General features: G+C 43.5%; 1 protein-coding gene across 1 annotated transcript in view; it reads right to left on the bottom strand.

Moving 5' to 3' along the window:
* Nucleotides 1–22,174, bottom strand: part of dnah9 (dynein, axonemal, heavy chain 9) — a 591,107-nt gene that overhangs the window by 230,676 nt on the left and 338,257 nt on the right. Inside the window, exon 49 of the mRNA XM_078225415.1 lies at nucleotides 1,399–1,659. Coding sequence (XP_078081541.1) covers nucleotides 1,399–1,659 — 261 coding nt within the window. The remainder of the gene's footprint in view (nucleotides 1–1,398; nucleotides 1,660–22,174) is intronic.

Here is a 22,174-nt window from a genome sequence, read left to right as displayed (position 1 = left end):
TGCCTGAGTGCTCACTCCACAGAGATAGTGTACATTCTATATAGTTTATAAACATGCAAAGATCTTTTCCCACGGCCATTTAAGATAAAACCGCTTGATCTTCTTCCCTTAGCATGAACTGTCAATGAATCGCTTAGGGTTGTAAACCAAATTCGACTGATTTATCAGCTCAAGAACTATCCAAACAAGACGTTGACCTTAATAATTATAGCCCCGCCAAAACAAAAGGCTACATTTTATCTTTCTAACTGCATCAGGATAAATCAAACTTCCAGCACATCAGCAACCAAAAACGCACGATTTACTGTGACATTATTTAACTTAGTTTAAGAGGATTTATATCCTAGTTCAATAGAAATTAAAATAAGATAAATTGGGAGAAAACTGTAATATTCCCTTAATTTATATGCAATTGGGACAACTACTGCATCTTGGTGTGTAGATGCTGTTGCTGGAAAAGGATTTTACAGCCTCGCTCGAGCGAGACTGTCAATTCCTACCCAAGGTCAATGGATATTTTTGTTGTCCGCCCCTCGCCCGCTCTGATTCTGTGGAGGGCGAGGCGGTAGAATTCCAGCGAAGGTCTGTTACCGGATAATATGCATAATGTGAAGAAGAATAAGGATAAATTATTGTGCTTCAGCTAAAAGAGACAAAACTATATTCATAACCTCTCTCCAGCAACGTTCTCAAATAGAAGATGTTATTCTGTGTCCATTACCAAAAAGTGAAGAACTTGTAAGATTTAGTACCTTACAGTGGTCTTAAGACCTCGAGAAGTGCTTTTTAACAAATGGGTTACTTTTTAAAATACAATGACAAGCACAAATAGGTTGGTCAATTTACACATGTGTCACACAGAAAAGAATGATGAGATCATCTGTTTGTATGCAGTTGGTCAGGATACTGGGAGAATAGCCTGAGCAGTGATGGGGGCTTTTCAGCTGCTCACAAGCTAGACGGAATTTCCACTGGGCTCAATAATGATACCTCCATGGCCACACTGTCAATCAGGTCCACACATGGTCATTTGGTCAACACTCCAAGGCCGGAATTTTACCGCCTCGCCCGCCCCAGATTCGGGGCGGGCGAGGCTCGCAGAACCACTTTCTCGGTTAGCCCCAGGCGGGATCTTACGGAGCGGTACAATTCCGGCACAAATATCTGTCTTCATGGCTTTTCTTCCTTATTCTGTGGGACATTATTCTACATTCATAGAATCATAGAGTGCAGAAGAGGCCGTTTGGTCCATCGAATCTGCACCAACAGGCGAGAAGCACCTGACCTCCCACCTAATCCCATTTAGCAGCACTTGGCCCAGAACCTTTGTATGACACTGAAGATGCCAAATTAATTGCAAGCTGTTATTTTGCTTTTGGTTTTCATTCAAACTCTTACCTTATTCAGAGTGTTGAGGGCATCCTGAGCAGCAAGAAGGGCAGGCTCGGCCTTTGCTAAATCCTCCTCACAGTCTTTCTGTGTTCGGGTAACTTCTTTAGCGATGAGAGCCACCTTCTGTTCTTCCCCATCTGCAATAGCTTTCTCTTTGCTTACTTTCTCAGTTTCAACTCCAACGACTTGAATCAGTTTGTCAGCATCTTCATTTTTCTGCTTCAGCTCAATTTCCTGTGCAGCCAGTTTGGCCTTCAGATCATCCACCTAGTTACAGAAGTTAAATACAAGGGAGTAATCACAACATGTCCGAAAGATCCGAGTTAGCTCCATGTTATACTCATACAATCTGAAAATGTTAAACCGTTCATTGTAGTGACAAAATAATTGAAGAAGAACAATGGCTCTTTATCCACCTTGAATAACTCTTTACATTTCTCAATTACTGGAACTATAGAATCCCTACAGTGCAAAAGGAGGCCATTCAGCCCACTGAATCTGCACCGATTCTCCAGAAGAACATCTTACCTAAACCCACATCCCCGCCCTTTCCCGTAACCCTGCTCATTTACCATGGCTAATCCACCTAATGTATACATCTTTGGACATTAAAGGGCAATCCACCTAAGCTGCACATCTATGGACTGTGGGAGGAAACTGGAGCATCCGGTGGAAACCCATGCAGACATGGGGAGAATGTGCAAACTCCACACAGACAGTGACCCAAGGCCGGAAACGATGTGATGTGGCAGTGCTAACCGTGCCGCCCCTATAATCGGTTTTAAAAGATTCAGAGTCAATACCAGAAACATCTTCACAAGATCTGTCACTAAAATCGAGAAACAGTGCTGCTTGATCCCAATTAGTTCAAGTCGGTGAAATGCAAACTGTGTGCTAGCTATATTCATCATTCTATCTGTTCTAGTGGGTAGTGTGTGATTTATTGCTTTCCAAATCATGGTCAGTTCAAATATACACAGGTTGAATATTCTCTATCCCGTAAATCCGAAAACAGAAGACATCCAAAAAACTTCATCAACCTTTAGCATGAGAAGTTTAGCAGTTTGTCTACCAGTGGTGGGCAACCTGCGGCCTGGGGGTCACAGGCAGCCCATAAAGGATCGGAGTGCAGCCAGCAAGACATAGAAACATAACATAACATAGTAACATAGGAGATATGAGGAGGCCATTTGGCCCTTTGAGCCTGCTCCGCCATTCATCACAATCACCTCAATCCTGCTTTCTCCCCATAACCTTTGATCCCATTTGCCCCAAGGGCTATATCCAACCGCATCTTGAATACATTCAATGTTTTGCAATCAACTACTTCCTGTGGTAATGAATTCCACAGGCTCACCATTCTTTGAACATAGAACATAGAACAGTACAGCACAGAACAGGCCCTTCGGCCCACGATGTTGTGCCGAGCTTTATCTGAAACCAAGATCAAGCTATCCCACTCCCTATCATCCTGGTGTGCTCCATGTGCCTATCCAATAACCGCTTAAATGTTCCTAAAGTGTCTGACTCCACTATCACTGCAGGCAGTCCATTCCACACCCAACCACTCCCTGCGTAAAAAACCTACCTCGGATATCCTTCCTATATCTCCCACCACGAACCCTATAGTTATGCCCCCTTGTAATAGCTCCATCCACCCGAGGAAATAGTCTTTGAACGTTCACTCTATCTATCCCCTTCATCATTTTATAAACCTCTATTAAGTCTCCCCTCAGCCTCCTCCGCTCCAGAGAGAACAGCCCTAGTTCCCTCAACCTTTCCTCATAAGACCTACCCTCCAAACCAGGCAGCATCCTGGTAAATCTCCTCTGCATTCTTTCCAGCGCTTCCACATCCTTCTTATAGTGAGGTGACCAGAACTGCACACAATATTCCAAATGTGGTCTCACCAAGGTCCTGTACAGTTGCAACATAAGGGTGAAGAAATGTCTCCTCATCTACATCCTAAATGGCCTATCCTGAATCCTCAGACTGTGACCCCTGATTCTGGACTCCCCAACCATCGGGAATATCTTCCCTGCATCTACTCTGTCTAGTCCTGTTAGAATTTTATAAGTCTCTATGGGATCCCCCCTCATTCGTCCAAACTCCAGCAAAAACAATCCGAACCTAGTCAATCTCTCCTCATACATCAATTCCGCCATCCCCGGAATCAGCCTGGTAAACCTTTGCTGCCCTCCCTCGAGAGCAAGAACATCCTTCCTCAGAAAAGAAAACCAAAACTGCACACAATATTCCAGGTGTGGCCTCACCAAGACCCTGTATAATTGCAACAACACATCTCTGCCCCTGTACGCAAAACCTCTCACAATGAAGGCCAACATGCCATTTGCCTTCTTTACCGCCTGCTGCACCTGCATCCTTACCTTCAGTGACTGGTGCACAAGGACACCCAGGTCCCGCTGCACACTCCCCTCTCCCAATTTACAGCCATTCAGGCAATAATCTGCCTTCTTGTTTTTGCTTCCAAAGTGAATAACCTCACATTTATCCAAATTATACTGCATCTGCCATTGATTTGCCCACTCACCCAACCAGTCCAGACACTTTTTGATTGTTGCCCATGCACAGAGTTGCTATATTCCGCTGGCTTCCATCTGCGCAGCGATCTTTACATGCAACATACGCATGTAAAGCAAGGGCAAGTGAGGTGAGGTGTGTGCTGATTGCATACAACTCCGACTGACAGCGCCGTGCGCTCCGCTCCTCCTTCAAGCATAAATATTTCTTCTGTTTTTACCATTTGAAGTTGATGGCAGTTCTATTAATATATGAATGAAGCAGCATTTTTTTTTTATAACTTATGAAATATTCAACATATCTTAAATGTATTTAATCTTACTCATGGGGTCACGGTTAGTGAACACGCCTGATTTCAATCTTGCGGCCCACTGAGATGAAGGAGGGTCACTCGTGGCCCATTCACTAGCGGAGGTTGCCCATCATTGGTCTGCGCTCTTTATCCTTGTGATTTTGTGGGCAACATGTGAAAAAGAAACTTATTATAGCTACCCTGTGTTTATTATTCCGTGATACATCTTACTCTCCTCGCCATTTCATTTACTTTCAGCTATAAACAGCCCAGGCTTAGGATGGAATTTCAGGCCCTGCCCGCCCACAGGATCTTCCAGTCCTGCTGAAAGTGACCCCCATTCTATGGCAGGTTCCCCGGTAGTGGGACGGGTGAAACACACAAAACACTGTAAGGCATTAGCAGGAGAGGAAGACTCCACTGGTGACTAATGATGAGCACTGGAAATCAGACCCTGGGAGGGGGGAGGTGGGGGAGGCAGACAAACCCACCCTTAGACAATTGTAATGTACGTTTACATGCAGTATCCGAAAAACTATCTGAAATTCAAAATGAAATCAGCCCCAAGGATTTCGGATAAAGATTACTCAACCTGTAGTTTGCACAACCTGTCCTTATTTGACATTCCATCTGTCAGGATTCCCATCAGTCTTTCACCAGACCATGCTTGGGCCATTCCAGCAATCTTGAAGCACAAACACTAATTGTGGATAATCCCAATTTGCCTACCCATACACATTTCTACTCAATATTCTTGCAGGATCCAGTCCAGAACTTATAATGTCAATCATAAGTTTCCTTTCCCAAGTCTCTTTCAAGGAGTTAGCTAAATCATGGCAGCTTGGACAAAAACGTCCAACAACTGTCTACTCCAATTTGGAACCAAGATTCACATGTAATGATTAAAAGTGAAGTAAAAATATAAAACTGGTTACAAGGGAGTTACCTAATGAAAATTGCTCTTTCCGAAGGAAAAATAAAATTAATTCCAGAAAATTCACATTTATGCCAGGATTTTCTCAGTTAAGTACACTGAATACACCTCTGAATTCAAAGTTGTATCATTCAAATCATCTAGAAATTCAAATATCTTGCATGATATTTCCGTTTGGTTGCATTATAAGCATTACTTATTTCAAAGGATCGGATAATTCCAAATTTTTATTGTAAATACTGACCTCAAATTATGTCGTATTTAAATATACAGTTGTTCTGCCATTAATAGCCATCTAAAAAACATGACTTCATGACAAGGGGAATATGGTGGTTTAATGGTCATGTCACTGGAATAATAATCAAGAGGCCCAGACAAATGCTATCAGGGCATGGGTTCAAATCGCCTAATAAATTTGGAATATAAAGCTAATTTCGGGAATGATGATTGTGGGATCTTTGTATGGTTTGCTTCAGTTAATGCAAAGACTTCATTTTAAGATATTTCTGTCTATGTAACTGGATGTTAAACTTATAAAGTTAACTTGACCACATTTTAAACTCAGCAGCATGCTGGATTAGCTTGAAAATTGATTGCATTCTTTGAAAGTACAATGCTGGCAGAAATGGCTTTCTCATAAGCCAAAACAAAACTTTTCATGGCGACAGCTGCAAATTGTTTATGAAAGTTAGAGACACAGCTTGTACCAAGCAATTTCAATATGAGATAACGGAAAAGTTATAATTCTGTATACAGCCATATGTGTTCAGTGAGGTTTGAGTCAAGTCTGTGTCAGGACTGGCTTTTGCTGGTATCGCTCTCTCTCTCACCAGTAAATCTTTCTTTTCGCTCTCTATAATGTGTTAATTTTAAAATTCTGCTCAATAAAAGAAATTCACCGTGCCAGTGCTGTCTCCGTCTATTCTGAGGAATGAATGGGCCCTACAGTGACCATGGAGCTATTGTCAAAAAAACATGTGAATTACTCATGCCTTTTAAGGAAGGAAATCTGCCGTCCTTCATCTGGTCTGGCCTAGATGTGACTCAAGATCCACAGCAATGTGGTTAACTCTTAAGTCCTGGGCTGAGAGGGTTGTCCTATCAAGAGAGACTAAATAGTCTGCGTCCGTCTTCTTTGGAGTTTAAAAGATTGAGGGGTGACCTTATTCAAACATAAAAGATCCTGAGGGGGCTTGACAGGGTGGATGCCGAGATGTTTTCACTAGTGGACCTCCAGAACTGGAAGGTTTGAATTATTAGAAGAGGCTGGATAAACTGGGACTTTTTTCCCTGGAGCGTAGGAGGATGAGGGACGACCTTATAGAGGTTCATAAAATCATGAGGGGCACAGATAACATGAATAGCCAAGGTCTTTTCCCCAGGGTAGGGGAGTCCAAAATTAGAGAGCATAGGTTTAAAATGAGAGGGGAAAGATTTAAAAAGGACCTGAGGGGCAACTTTTTCACACAAGGGTGGTGGAGTATATGGAATGAGCTGCCAGAGGAAGTGGTAGAGGCGGGTACAATTTTTAAAAATTCATTCATGGGACATAGTCATCGCTGGCTGGGCCAGCATTTATTGCCTATCCCTGAGGGCATTTAAGAATCAAGCACATTGCTGTAGCTTTGGAGTCACATGTAGGTCAGGCCAGGTAAGGACGACAGATTTCCTTCCCTAAAGGGCATTAGTGAACCAGATGGATTTTTCCGACAATCGACTATGGTTCCATGGTCCTTCGTAGATTCTTAATTCCAGATCATTGTTACTGAATTCAAATTCCACCAAGAGACGTGGCAGGATTTGAACCCGGGTTTCAAAACATTAGCTGAGTTTTTGGATTTATAGTCCAGTGATAATACAACTAGGCCTCCCCGAAAAAAGACATTTGGACAGGTACATGGATGGAAAAAGGTCTAGAGGGATATGGGCCGGATGCACGCAAATGGGACTCGGTCAGTTTAGGAAACCTGGCCAGCATGGACGAGTTGGGCCAAAGGGCTTGTGTTGGTGCTGTATATCTCGAAAACTCTAGTGGGAGAGGGCAGCATGGTGGCACAGTGGTTAGCACTGCTGCCTCACAGTGTCAGGGACCCACGATCAATTCCAGCCTTGGGTGACTGTCAATGTAAGTTTGTACATTCTCCCCGTGTCTGTGTGGGTTTCCTCCGGGTGCTTCAGTTTCCTCCCAAAAATGTGCAGGGTAGATGCTAAATTGCCCCTTAGTGTCCCAGGATGTGTAGGTTAGGAGGATTAGCAGGGTAAATGTGGGGTTACAGGGATAGGGCCTGGGTAAGATACTCTGTCGGAGAGTCGGTGCAGCCTCTTTCTGCACTGTAGGGATTCTATGAATCCCAAACAAAGGGATACAGCTACAAGATAAAGGGTCAGTCATTTAAAACTGAGGTGTGTAGAAATTCCTTCTCAGAGGGTTGTGAATCTCTGGAATTCTCTGACCCAAAGGGTGGTGGAGGCTGTATCAGTAGAAGTATTCAAAGTGGAGATGGTTAAATATTTGATAGATCGAAGAATAGAGGGCTATGGGGAAATAGCAGGAAAAAAAAAGAGTTGAGGCTGACATGATCGTACTGAAAGATGGGGCAGTTTTGAAGGTCCTGGTGGCTAACGCCTGCTTCTATATCATGTTCTTGCGTCCTGTGAAATTATTATTAAAGCATACATTCAATGGTGCTTAGGGATGTCAGTAATGTCCACATACCAAAGAATAAAAAAAGCCATAATGTATATGTTACATCTAAGGCTATGTTATGTCATATAGAGCTTAAAAATGAGTTTGACTGCCATAATAATGGCACTGGTGTGAATAATATCCTTACGTAATACTTTTGATTAATTGTAAGGGAAACAAAAACAAAGGCCGATTGCTTGGGTGAGTGAACTGATGTTATTTTGGAGATACAACGTGAACTGATCTTAATGACGAGAGTCCATCAAAATGTGGACAGTGTTAACACACTGGCAGTAACGTTCCCATAAATAAAGGGGCTACAAGTTCAAGAACACAGCAAAGCTGAATAATTTAGTAGCACAATGCGGTAACTCATTGTCTGGTATTGACTTTCACTCTATATTATTTATGGCCTTTCTCTCATGCTATCAGCGTCAGGATGCGACGCTGCAGCTCTGCCAGAATTTATAGGGTTACTGCTCTTAAAAATCAAGTCAGTCGAGAGAAATACATGCCAATCATGGATGGAGTTTTTCAATCCATTGTCAACCCACGCCACATGAATAAGTGAGGAAACAGCTCAGTTGTCAAATATTTTCAAGTCAGGGATTGATAGTTTTTTTTGGATAATAATGGAATTAAGTGACATGGAGGTAGTGTTGAGGTGGTAGGTCAGTCATGATCTTAGCTGAATGACACAGCATGGCTGAAGGGCCAAATGGTCTGTGCCCACTCCATTTCTTATGTTCTCATAATACTTGATAGTTTTAAAGAATGTTCCCAAAGGTGGCAGAGTAGAGAACTAGGGGTCATAATTTGATGATAAGGGTAAAATTTTTAGGACTGAGGTGAGGAGAAATTTCTTCACCCAGAGAGTGGCGAATGTATGGAATTCACTACCACAGAAAGTAGTTGAGGCCAAAACGTGTGATTTTAAGATGAAATTAGATATAGCTCTTGGGACCAAAGGGTCAAAGGATATGAGCAACATTTCAATTGGCCCAAAATGTCAAAATATATGCAAAGAGCATTGCTCTCCTCAAGCATTGTTTCTTTAGGGTGACGTAGACCACAATGCCAACATTTTGGCATGATTTCCATTAATTTTCAGTTAAGTTTGCTCAATGCTTTTCTGATAAAGCATCCCTTTAAAGAGCAACCAGAATCACATTGTGTAAGTGATTCCTAAACCTGATGGATTATAACCTGGTGTCATGTGACCTCTCATCTTGTCACACCCCAGTCCAACACTGGCATCTCCACATTGTGTTATGTGTAGGCCTCAGCAATAAACACAGCTGCGAACTTCTCTTCAGTCATTTCAGGCGTATATTTGAATGATCGGACAACATGTACGATGTTGCAGTTCTCCAGCTCACAGCCTCATAGAATAGAATCATAGAATCCCTACAGTGCAGAAGGAGGCCATTCAGCCAATCGAGTCTGCACCGACCACAATCCCACTCAGGCCCTATCCCCGTAACCCCACATATTTACCCAGTTAATCCCTCTAACCTCTTTGGACTGTGGGAGGAAACCGGAGCACCCAGAGGAAACCCACGCAGACATGGGGAGAATGTGCAGCCTCCGCACAGACAGTGACCCAAGCTGGGAATCGAACTCAGGTCCCTGGTGCTGTGAAACAGCAGTGCTAAACACTGTGCCACGGTGCAGCTCTTTTTACTCACTCCTCACTTCTTTCGCTCACAGGCTGCAATTAGTTTTCCCCCCCCCCCCCCACACAGCTCTCCAATATTGTACCTCAAGAGATGCTACCATGGAAACAGCCCAGACGCTTTCTTTGAGGCACATTGTGAACACATCATCTTTTTAAGATAACAAGCTGTCAGTAATTAACAATCGCACATTCTTCGAATCACTCCTACAGTTTCAATGCAGCTGACGAATGCACACTCATTATTTTCACTCCGAATATGGAATTGTCAAAATTGGAGCACAGGAGGCGTCCATTGGTGTTTGCAGTCGTGCCGGTGGTAGTTCGTTGACTGGAGACACGTCTATTCTTACCTCACTTAAGCCAGATATTTCCCTGTACCATTTCTCATATTCCTTGTTTTCAAAATACAATTTCCTTCTAAATGATAAAATCTCCAGAGAAGAAAAACAGATTAAACAGTCCCTGGCATTTGAAGGAAGACACAGACAATCAGGAACTGCAGTGGCATAGTGGTATTGTCACTGGACTAGTAGTCTGTAGAGCAAGATCTGGGGACCCGGGTTCAAATCCCGTCATGGCAGATGGTGAAATTTAAATTCAATAAAAAAAAAACTGGAATTAAATATCTAATGATGGCCATGAAACCATTGTTGATTGTCGTAAAAACCCATCTGGTTCACTAATGTCCTTTAGGGAAGGAAATCACCCAGTCTACATGTGACTCCAGATCCACAGCAATGTCCTCTGAAATGGAGGGCTGTTAGGGATGGGCAATAAATGCTGGCCCAGGCAGCGATGTCCACATCCCATCACTGAATGAAAAATAAAGAATTGAACAGAAGAGGAAGGCAACATGGAAAGAACACAGGGTGGCTTCTGGAAGACAGAAAGTAGAGCATTAGGAGAAAGAGATTGTCAAAAAGATCAATTTTAACCACAACCTTACAGGAGCATGAATCTTGGAGAAAAAAGTTGCCTGAAGATTTGTGAGGGTTATCCAAGATCAATCCTACTTTCCATGGAATATTATATAATATTTACTGTTTTCCATGTGGAAATCTTTCACAATAAAATCAATTGACTGCCATATTGGCATTGCCTTCCAACAATCACCACCACACATTGGCACTGATCCAAAGATGTGCGGGTTAGGTTGATTAGCCAGGTTAAAAATTGCCCCTTAGAGTCCTGAGATGCGTAGGTTAGAGGGATTAGCGGGTAAATATGTGGGGGTAGGGCCTGGGTGGGATTGTGGTCGGTGCAGACTCGATGGGCCGAATGGCCTCCTTCTGCACTGTAGGGTTTCTATATTTGCAATTAATTAGTCATCATAGGATGTCGAATAAAAATATTTTTTTATATTGAGAGAAACATTTCAAAAGGATTTTTTCTTTTGCAGGACATAGGAGGAAAGATCCAAGTAAAACGTGGTGATAAATTATTGAAAACATTCAAATAAGGAGATTACATTAAATCATTATCAAGTCCGGGGTGCAGGAGAAGGGCAGCTTCTTATTAAATCAGAATACGCACCCCGTAAACATTGTAAATCTTTCAAAGGCAAATTATTAAATTAAAATGGCTGGCAAAAGAGAGGAAATGTATATTTGAAACTGAACAGACTCCCTACTCTAGTTTTGATTATCTCCAGTTAAATGGAGGGACATCTCACCTTCTGGCAATAGGTAAAAATAGTCAATATTAGATCAGTCACCTGGTATATCATCCGTAAGTTGTCCTTTGCATTGAAATCACTTGAAAGGGGAACCAGGTGAGACTTATAACAGATTGTCAATACAATATCGCGAGTGGTATCCTATGGTGGCATGGTGACACAGTGGTTAGCACTGCTGCCTCACAGCGCCAGGGACTCTGGTTTGATCCCGGCTTGGGTCACTGTCTGTGTGGAGTCTACACGTTTTCCCTGTGTCTGCATGAGTTTCCTCTGGGTGCTCCGGTTTCCTCTCACAGTCTGAAAGACGTGCTGGTTAGGTGCATTGGCCATGCTAAATTCTCCCTCCGTGTAACTGAACAGGCGGCAGAGTGTGGCGACTAGGGGATTTTCACAGTAACTTCATTGCAGTGTTAATGCAAGTCTACTTGTGACTAATAAACTTTAAACTTTTGTCAAAAGTTAACATTGATTACACTGGGTGGGATTTTGTGGCCCCTCCTGCTGGCAGGATCTTTTGGTTCTGCCAACGGAAGATCCCACCTGCAGTCAATGGCGAGCCGTCTCCGCTTCTGGCAAACATGCCACAGAGCCAGTGTCTTTAACCCTCACACCACATACTTTATTTACAAGGATTCATCAATTCTCCACTCCAAGACAGATGAAGCAATCATAGTTGTTTTATGCACACGCTCATTACCAGGCCAACATTTTGCATCTTTTGTTTTCCAGTTGGACATTAGAATAAAAATATTCCATGCAACACTGCATGAAGCAAAATTCAGTCAGAGGGAAGGCAGTGGACGCAATGCAACGCATCTTGGCAAGTGTGTCATCAAAGACAATGTGGGTATATTTGACTCAGCTCCTAATGATTCAGTGTCACAATCGTTTTTATCCAATAGTGACATTGGTGTGGCCATTAACCTTTGATTCCACTGATAACTGTTACAATGCAAACAGAAAACTTTTATTCTATCAAGGGAATGCGAAAAGACACCCAAGTCATAGAGTGGTACAGCGCAGAAAAAGCCCTTCATCCCTGTGACAGATGCAAGTGCAATACATGCTTTCTGAAGGCCTGTACGAAGGGTTTGTTTGGGGTCCCCTTGGTTGAGAAAACAAACTCATCACTGGATTTGCACGAGACCCCTGACTTGGAGCTCTGTGTCGTTGGTCCTAATGTCACCCCCAAACAGAGGTGAACATTTTGAACAAGGACAATGGAACCATATCTGTCGCGCAACACAAGAGGTGGGACCAGGAAACGAGATTGCACCAACAGCTGCTAGTACGGAACCTACCTACCAGTACTGACCAAATATCTGGTGACCCCCTCCTATTATCTTCTTTTTTGTCATGGCAGCCAATTTTTGTCTGATTATGTTGCTGTGTAATGCTTTGTGAAAGGCAAGTTAAAGGTAAAGGGTTAGAATCCAGCTGGAATATTTAGTGGAATCTTGTGCACCCGCCCCTCTGTGGTGAGTTTGGTGGCAGGGTCGATTTAATCAGATGGGAGGGTGGCAGGTGGGGACCCCACACTGCCTTGATTAAGTCCATAGTGGAAGGCCCGTGAAGGGCCTTTCTGCCCCATCACTAATTGAAGCACAGAAGTGGGCAATTAATGCTCATTTAAGAGCCTGACCCTGCCACTGTTGGCATTAACTCAGTGGCAGATAGCAGGATCACTCACCATGCAGGCAATATCCCAGAGCCTCTTGTTCAAAGGCACACTGTGCCTGATTAAGGGGCCTGGCATCAAGAAGTGTGGGGAGAGGGCTACTTAAAGCCAATACCCTGCCCTCACTGCCAATACCTCTTGACCCTCCACCACAATCCCCACCCTTCCATCACTCACCTGTGCCTAGGTCCCTCCAAGGTCACGGGTAAGTGTAGTAATGGCAGCAACCACCACTTCCCTGGTACAGAAGAGCTGCCAGCCTCTGATCGGCTCTCGGGTGGGCTGGCCACTGGCCTGAGTAGCACAAGATGCATTGGAGCTTCTCGAAAAGCAACAATGCAGCCAGCAACCGAGATGAACTTCCACAAGATTCTGCTAATTGCAGCCAATTTTGGGCGCTTCATTCAGATCTTAAGGCCTTAGGAAAGGCGTAGAGGAGGTTTAGGGGAATGGTATCAGGGGTTTCAATTACTTAGTAAGGCTAAAGAAACTTGGACTGTTTACCCTGGAACAGAGGAAGTTAAGGGGAAATTTGATGAAGATATTATTATGAAGCACTTTGTATGCGCAAATGTGGAGAAATTATTTCCAGTGACAGAAGGTCAGTAACTAGAGGATGGAGGTTTAACATAATTGACAAAACGTACATGAGGAAAATCATTTTTACTTAATGAGGTGTTATGACCTAGAATCCCTTGCCTGAAAGGGCGGTCAGACTGAGGAATAGCTTTCCAAAGGAAATTGGATAAATTCCTGAGGGGAAATGCACACAGGGCTATAAGAGTAGGGGAGTGAAGTACAATTGGTCAACTCTCTCAGACTGTGGGCCAAACATGGGCCAAATTTTCACCTCTCGGATAGTTCAAGCCTGGAAATTCCCTGACTTGCCAGACCTGCCATGCTAGAAAGGTCATCGTATGTCAGGATCCTCTCAGTCCCACCAACGCAGTGCCCACCATGCTAATTCATGCTCCCCACCCATCTCAATGACACCTTTCAGACCATCCAATGCTACCAAAAGAGCTCTTGCACTGTCTTCATTTTGCGTGCCTTGGTACAGAGCCAAGACCCAAAAAAGCGTCATCTTCGTAGGGATTGGTTTGACAACTGGAGTGACCTGTTCACTTTGCCCGATTGACATCTTTAAATGGCAATCTTGTTATTTCAGTGATCTCTTTTGTCAATGTACCTTCTGCACCAGATGAAGAGCTCTGACATGTTTGAACTCTCTGTTATTGATAATTTATGGTCTGCCTTATTGACACTATTATAGAGGAGTTTTTTTTCAAAAGATGATTTGCGAATAGTTGTTTTTTCTGAAGAGTTCCACACATGCTTCTATATGTCTCAGTGGCTCTTATGCACAGTGCATACTGGGTGAATTGGAATGGAAAGGCCATAAACAGGCATGGGGGCCATAAGCGATCATGGAGGTGGGTGGGGGGCATGAATTGGCGTGGAAGGAGACATGGAAGGGCGTGAGTATGATCATTTTCACTAATTTTTCCAATGTTCTCTGAATCCAGACTATGGCTCATGACTCCTCTCAGGATCTGTGAACCATGAGCCATCCTCACTACCCACATCTTTATCCCATGCCAGGAATGGGCACAGGAATCTTGGAATCGGTCCCACTGGCCATTTTTAAATGGCTCCAGTGTGGTTCTGACTTCAGGAAAATCAGGGCCACAAATTCTAATGGTCTCCTTCTTTCCTTACCATTTTAGGGCTCTATAAATACCTGACCTGCTTTATAAATTTCTCTTTGGGTCCTGCCTTGGGATTAGGCTATATCTTTGACTTTGCAGTTTATGAGATAGTCTCAAACTCACATTGTAGTTAGAACAGAATGTGAATAATGTGTTAATAGTAAAGTGACCCAAACTAATTCTATGCGTCTTTATTAGGATGATCGCATGCAGCATGCAATCATTATCCTTAAGACAGCTACCTTTGCTTTTAAAAAGAGCCGTGGGACATTTTACAATGATAAAAGTGCTGTATAAATGCAAAAAACTATCAATTATCGTAAAAATCCATCTGGTTCACCAATGTCCTTCAGGGAATGTGATCTGCCGTCCTTACCTGTTCTGGCCTACATGTCACTCCAAACCGAGGAATAATGTTGACTCTTATCTGCCCTCTGAAAAGGCCTAGCAAACCACTCAGTTCCAGGGCAATTGAGGGTGGGCAATAAATGCTGGCCTTGCCCGCGACAACCACATCCCACGAAATAATAAAAAACAAGTTGTTACTGTTGCTGCTGCGCGCTAGGAAACCTGATAAATTGCAACATTAAAATATGGAAATCCATATAGTAATCACTTTTAGGAAATGGGTGGAAAAGCCTCCATTCCCTCTGAGACATACGTTACAATTCACTCTGTACTTGACGGCATGAATGTCTCTTGAATTGCTCAAGACATGATCCTGGGCAGCCGCCCAAAAAAACATTTCCTTGGGGCATGAAGCTATAGTGAAAAAACATAGCCCAGAATTCAGAACTAATTGAAAAATACACACACAGACTTCGATAAAAGAAGAAAGGCTTGCATTTATAGAGTGTCTTTTACTACCTCAGGATGTTCTGGCACTTTACAGCCAATTAAATACCTTTGAAGTGTAGCCACTGTTGTAATTACGGAAATATGGAAGCAATTTTGTTCACAATTGTATAGGGCAAAACACAAGGGGTGTGGGCTGCACCAGGAGAGGAGTGTATGGAAAGGGTTAACTAGACAGCACTGGAGCACCCACACTCACTGCAGGCAGACAGGACAAAATACAAATAACTACATTTCAGACGGCACTAAAACAGTCACACCCCAGATGGTATCACTCCCAAGGTTACAACAACCACATGAGAATTGATGTCAATTATCAAGGGTCCAAAAGATCTAGAGGAATCATTGTGCCCCTGAAAACTTCATCAAACATCAAGGAGATTGGACAATTCACATCCCATCAAAATCAGTTTGACAAACGCAACGCTTTGATATTGTAAACAGGTAGACAGGAAATGTCCAGAAAGCATTTAAAGCTAAAGCACCCAAGACAATGGAACCATATAATGTAATCAAAAACAGAATTTTAACCAATTCAAGGTAACAATATGGTGACCTGATGTAAATGTAACACTTTTAATGTAAAGAAAGGGGTATAAGAATCTGTAAGAGCCAATGCTTAGTCGAGTAGCTCAGAAACAAGCTGTAGTTACAGCCACAAGTTCTGCTCTCCCTCATGCGTGTTGAATAAAGCCATTTTTGTTGAAGTTCTGCCCGGTCTCAGAAGGCTCAGTTCGTCCATTCCCTCCGACAACAATAAAGTCCCACAAAGAGCAATGTGGTCTGTTACATCTACCTGAGGAAACCTCCAGATGTCTCAAAGCACTTTAATTTTGAGGTTTATCATCTCTTCTAAAGGTCAGCACCTCTGCATGGCATGCATGTGAATGTCAGCTTTGCTTTTGCTCTCCAGTTGATGGAGTGGGACTTGAACCCATAACATTACAGTCAAGAGTGAGCCACAACTGACACCTATACAGATTTCCTCAAAGGTAACAGTAGGGAGCAGAATCCACCTCACAAGTAAGGATGGAAATCAGTGCATAGTAAAAAAGGAAACCCTTGGAGGATGCGTAGGTCCACAAGGGTAAGAGGGCATTATCGGAGACAGTGAGATGCAGACTCAGGAGCTGTCAAAGGTTTAAAGTCGGTCTCCACTACCACCACTGGTATTGGGTTGCGGGCGATCGATGGGACTCGGTCATCGGGTGTGGCTCCCAGTGCTCGGGGAGAAGCGAGCACAGCAGCCAGCACGGGAAAAACGGGCTTCAGAGCTAGTCCAGGGGCAGGAAAACCATTGAAGTGGATACAGAGGAATGGCAGGAAAGTTTGGTTCGATTGGGACATTCGATGAAGAGACTGAGTTGTGGACGGCCTACTATGTAAGGCTGTCCACAACTCAGTCTCTTCATCGAACGTTCAGTATTTGTGTCACCATGAATAGGGTGGTGGACAGCCTTTTGGTGCCAGTCTTTTTGAGCACAATGGGAAGTTAACTGTTCAGCATTTTGAGAGGCTGCAGCCAGAAAAACTAATGGGGAAAACCTGATGGGCTGAAGAGCCATTTCTGCACTGTATGACTCTATGGATGACGTGCCTCTCAATTAATCAGAATGGGATCGAGTGCTGTGTCACGTGCTGCAGTTTATCTCTTTTCTCCCACAAGGTTAGCTATTGTGGGGGTGTAACTGTTACCAGGTGAAGTGAATGGCTGACCTTCTGAGCACAGAGAGCTTTTGTCCATATCCAGCCTGTGCTGTATAGGACCTCAGAATAACTCATACTGACGCTGGTTTTCAAAAGGGGAGAAAAAGGCTTCGGTTTCCCAGTGCAAACATACTTCATCTTGTTGTGTGCAACTACAGGACATAACAATTAATTCTGTTAAAAAGTGAGCACAATACAAGCCTAGTAAGAGATTTGTTCGAGAACAGGAGGACAAAGCAGCCCGTTTGATTGGCACCCCATTCACCACCTCCAACATCCACTTCCTGCACCATCAATGCAAAGTGACAGCAGTGTGCACTATTTACAAGATGCACCATAGCAACTCACTAAGGCTCTTTTGTCAGCACCTTTAAAACTAGCAACCTCTAGCATCTAGAAGGGCAAGGACAGCAAATAAATGGGAACACCACCACCTGGAAACTCCCCTCCAAACCACACACCATGCTGACTTGGAAATATGTCATCGTCCTACACTGTTGCTGGGTCAAAATCCTCAAACTCTCCCCCCAACAGCACTGTGGGTGTACCTGCACCACATGGACCACAGCGGTTCAAGAAGGTGGCTCACCACCACCTTCTCAAGGACAATTAGGGATGGCAATCCAACTGCTGGCCCAGCCAGCAACACCCATGACAGAGTAAAATACATGGGAAAATTCTGCTCTTTTAGGCACTCCCTAATTACAAGTGGATTCCAGCAAAATTAAACTTTATGTGCCTAAATATCCTCGAAGGGCTCAGTAGCATACAGAGGGTGTGAACACAGTGCCTTTTGGTTACCCATGAATAAAGAGGAGGAAAGAAATAAAAAGGAAAAACTTCCATCAATGCAGCACTTTTCAGGATGACTCAAAGCACTTTCCAACCAGAGAGGAACTTGCTGAGCTACGACTTCGGACTACATGTATCTGCAACTGAAGAAGGAGCAGGCTACAGGCAGAGCTGAGAGATCATACAAGCAACAGATGCAATTAAAGTTCTGCAGTCCTGTCACATCCCAGTGCACATAGCGGTGGTCATTTTAACAACTAACCAGAGAAAGAAGTTGCAAGGTTATCTCCCATCTTCCACAATGGCAGACCCAGCTCTTGCGTATAATGGATAAGGCTGGTGCATTCACAACCATCTTCAGCTGGATGTGGATGATCCATTTCAGCCTCCTCCTGTAATGGTCTCCACCATCACAAATGCCTGTCATCAGCCACTTTGATTCATTCCATGTGAGATCATGAAATGGCCGAGTGCATTGGCTCCAACATTATGGCTGTGGTGCTGATGACATTGTGCTCCTAAGCCAGTCATTCCTCCAGTCAAGTTATTGCGGTCTAGTTACACTGGCACCTACCTGGCAAAATGGAACATTGCCGAGACAGAGTGGTTATCGCTACTGCCTTACAACGCCAGGGACCCGGGTTCGATTCTGGCCTCGGGTCACTGTCTGTGTGGAGTTTGCACATTCTCCCTGTGTCTGCGTGGGTTTCCTCCAGGTGCTCCGGTTTCCTTCCACAGTCTAAAGATGTGTGGGTTAGTTGATTGACTATGATAATTGCCCCTTAGTGTCAGGGGGATTAGGAGGGTAAATATGTGGGGTTACGTGAATAGGACCTGGGTGGGATTGTGGTCGGTGCAGGCTCGATGGGCCAAATGGCCTCCTTCTGCACTGTAGGATTCTATGATTCTAAACTCGGTCCAATCAATTACGGCCCCAGCAGTATTCTTTTTAATTCATCATTGGGCTGTGGGCGTTGCTGGCAATGCCAGAGTTTGTCTATCCCTAATTGCCCTAGAGGAGGTGGCAATGAGCTGATGACTTGAAGCACCGCGCTCTGAATAGTGAAGGCAATCCTACAGTGCTATTAGGTACAGGATTCCAGGGTTTTGATCTGCCAATGAGGAGAGTGGCAATATATTTCCAGACAGGTAGGAAACTTGAAACTCCTGCAGCTGATTACCCATCCTCAAACTGGTATAAACGTTACCCCATGCAGAACACCCGTAACTACCAGCAAACTATTGAACACCACGTTCCATTCACCCTCATCCTCACTGATTTACACTGGCTTTTAATCCTCTTACACCTCAAATTTAAATTTTTATTTCTTGTGTTTAAATTGATTTATTTTTATTCATTACGTCTATCATGATGAACCTTGGGACTTACTTTCTATATTACCATATAACCATCTAAATGGAAGGTGTCGAGTGCTTGGCAACTTAGCATTCATTCAGCTGAATGCGATATGTCCTTTTGTGGCAGAAACGCTATCATGAGTTAAACAAAATAGAAACCACATTTAAACATTTACGAGCAAAACATTGAATCGCAGCACATAAGGAGACTATTCGATCCATCCTATCCATACAGGCTCTCTCCAAGACCAATAAGACATAAAATCTGTCCTTATGCAAAATAATCTCACGTCCATCTTTGCTGACCACTGGCTTGTATTCTCTTAAACATAGTCCACTGCAAATATTTTCAAGCAGATGTTACTAACTCCACCCAGCAGGTAACCTGCTAACAGGAGTGTTTGACTGATACGGTAGTATTTACCGCACCGACCACACCCCCTACTACTCTCCCATATACATCCTTTCCCCCAATCACACACTCCCAAACTGGTAGACTTTGCACACACCAAGGACATAAGTCCCTATCACTCCACTACAGTGTTAGGCAACCTCGGGCTGATGTATTTCTGGAACCTTTGGCACGTGTGTCTCGCGCTGTTTGGAACAGAAGTGGTTTCTGCCACTCTCTGAGATTAAATAACACATTTATTTTTATCCCCATTCCCCCAGTAAAAAAGCCCACTGGTTACTCTGTGGCAGCCCAAAATCAATTATAATTTGACACTGACTCATTCTTGTCCTAGTTTGTAACTCGCTGAGTCGGTGGGTCAGGCTGTAGCCTGCAGTCAGTCACAGTCAGATGGACAGTGAGCTTTCCATTAGAGGAGTATGTATTAAGCAGGCTCGTTCTGCCTCGAGGGTTCACACTGCAGTTTGAATGTGGCAACATAAAACAAAGTTAGTTTCAACATGCGCCATATCTTTTTCTCCTTATTTTCACCACCTCCTCCCTAAGGATTCACATCAGACTATTTTTAAAAATGTGTTGATGAGATGTGGGCATCACTGGTAAGACCAGCATTTGCTGCCAATTCCTAATTGCTAGAATTAAATGATTTGTTTGGCCATTTCAGAGGGCAGTTAAGAGTCAACCACAGTGTAGTGAGGGTTTTTGAATTGACCCGAATTGATTTATTGCCACATTTATTGGGAGACAGTGAAAAGTACTGTTTCTTGCAAGCTATACAGACAAAACATACTGTTCATAGAGTACATAAGGGAGAAGGAAAGGAGAGGGTGCAGAATATAGTGTTGCAGTTACAGATAGGGTGCAAAGAAATATCAGCTTAATATGTGATAGGTCCATTCACAAGTCTGATGGCAGCAGGGAAAAAGCTGTTCTTGGTACGTGTTTTCAAACTTTTGTATCTTTTTCCTGATGAAAGAAGGTGGAAGAGAGTGTGCCCGGGATGTGTGGGGTCCTTGATTATGCTGGCTGCTTTTCCAAGGCAGTAGGAAGTGTAGACGGAGTCAATGGATGGGGGAGGCTAGTTTGCATAATGGACTGGGCTGCATTTGGAGTTATACATGGGCCAGAGCAGGTAAGGGTAACATGTGTCTTTCCCTGAAGAGCATTAGCGAACGAGATGGATTTTTTAAAATGATGATCATTTTGTAGCCGCCATCATTGAGACCAGCTTCAAATTCCATTCAGTGAATTTAAACTCCAATTGCTGTGGTGGGATTTGAACCCATGTCCCCAGGGCATTAGCCTAGGCCTCTGGATTACTAAATCGGTGACATTACCACTACACCACCATTTCCCCCAGATAACAAAAGATCTTCCTTACGACGGAAAAGACTAGTCATTTCAGGCACCATAAAACATACACTACAGACCTCAGATAATGTTGTTGAATTGCTTGCTGGTGACTGGGAGATTTCCCACCAGGAATCCAATCCACATTCATGTTTTGAACGAGATTCGTAAAACCAGGCGACTTGGTCCAACTTTCAAGGAGTTCAGTATCAGACTGAAAGGAGGGAGGGTACTGAGATTCTGCACACAGAAGCCATTAGGAAGCTTCGTAAATAATAAGATTTGCTGACAACCAAACATCCCAGTGGCAGAATATCAACAGTGCATCAACCTTTATTTTTATCATATTGACAGATGGTTCAAATTGGAACTACTAATCCATCCTTTTGTGTCCAGTTGGACTATTGGTTAATCAGTGGGCAGATGGTGAGATTCAACACTGACCCAAAAAACCCATCTCTATTATTTATTGAGTTCTATTATTTAAAGCAGCTCCCACATGAAAGATTGGATTCAGACTCTTGATAAAAAGTGATCAAATTCGCAAGATCAAACCAAGGAGAGAGAGGGTGTTGGGGTTATTAATTGTGCAAGGCATTTAAATGGACAGAATAATGACAGGAATTTTAATACAACGTGGCAAATATTGCATATAAAGGGAAAAGGCAAGGGGCGGAATTCTTCCCAAAAGTATTTAAGTGTCAAAACAGCAAGAATAATGGAGTGATCTGCGTCGGTTTTTCAGGCATGCTCTGCACCATAATCCTCCCCCACACGGTCACATTTTTGGGAGTTTTGCACCAGTACTTGGGGGAGACAGAGCCGAAACATGCCAGTGAGCCCCGACATCCGAGCACCTGGGTGTCATTTCACGAGGGCTCCCCATGTCAGACAGAGGAGACCCCCTCCCTGCCCCGCTGTGCCAGGCGCAGCAAGGTCGGAGAATCGCCCCCATTGTAATCCTTAATGAAGGTGTTTGAAAAACAAAACTTATGAGGTGGCTTAACAGATTTGGTTCTCATTTCACTGCATCAATGAACAAAGCTAAAATAGTTATGCATCATATAGTCAAGATTGTACAGTATGGCCATGTTAAAACATGATGTGGAAATGC

Source organism: Mustelus asterias, chromosome 12 (genome assembly GCF_964213995.1).
Source record: "Mustelus asterias chromosome 12, sMusAst1.hap1.1, whole genome shotgun sequence".
Lineage (NCBI taxonomy): Eukaryota > Metazoa > Chordata > Chondrichthyes > Carcharhiniformes > Triakidae > Mustelus > Mustelus asterias.
The sequence above is the reverse complement of the archived record's forward strand: the minus strand, read 5'-3'. Positions and strand labels throughout refer to the sequence as shown.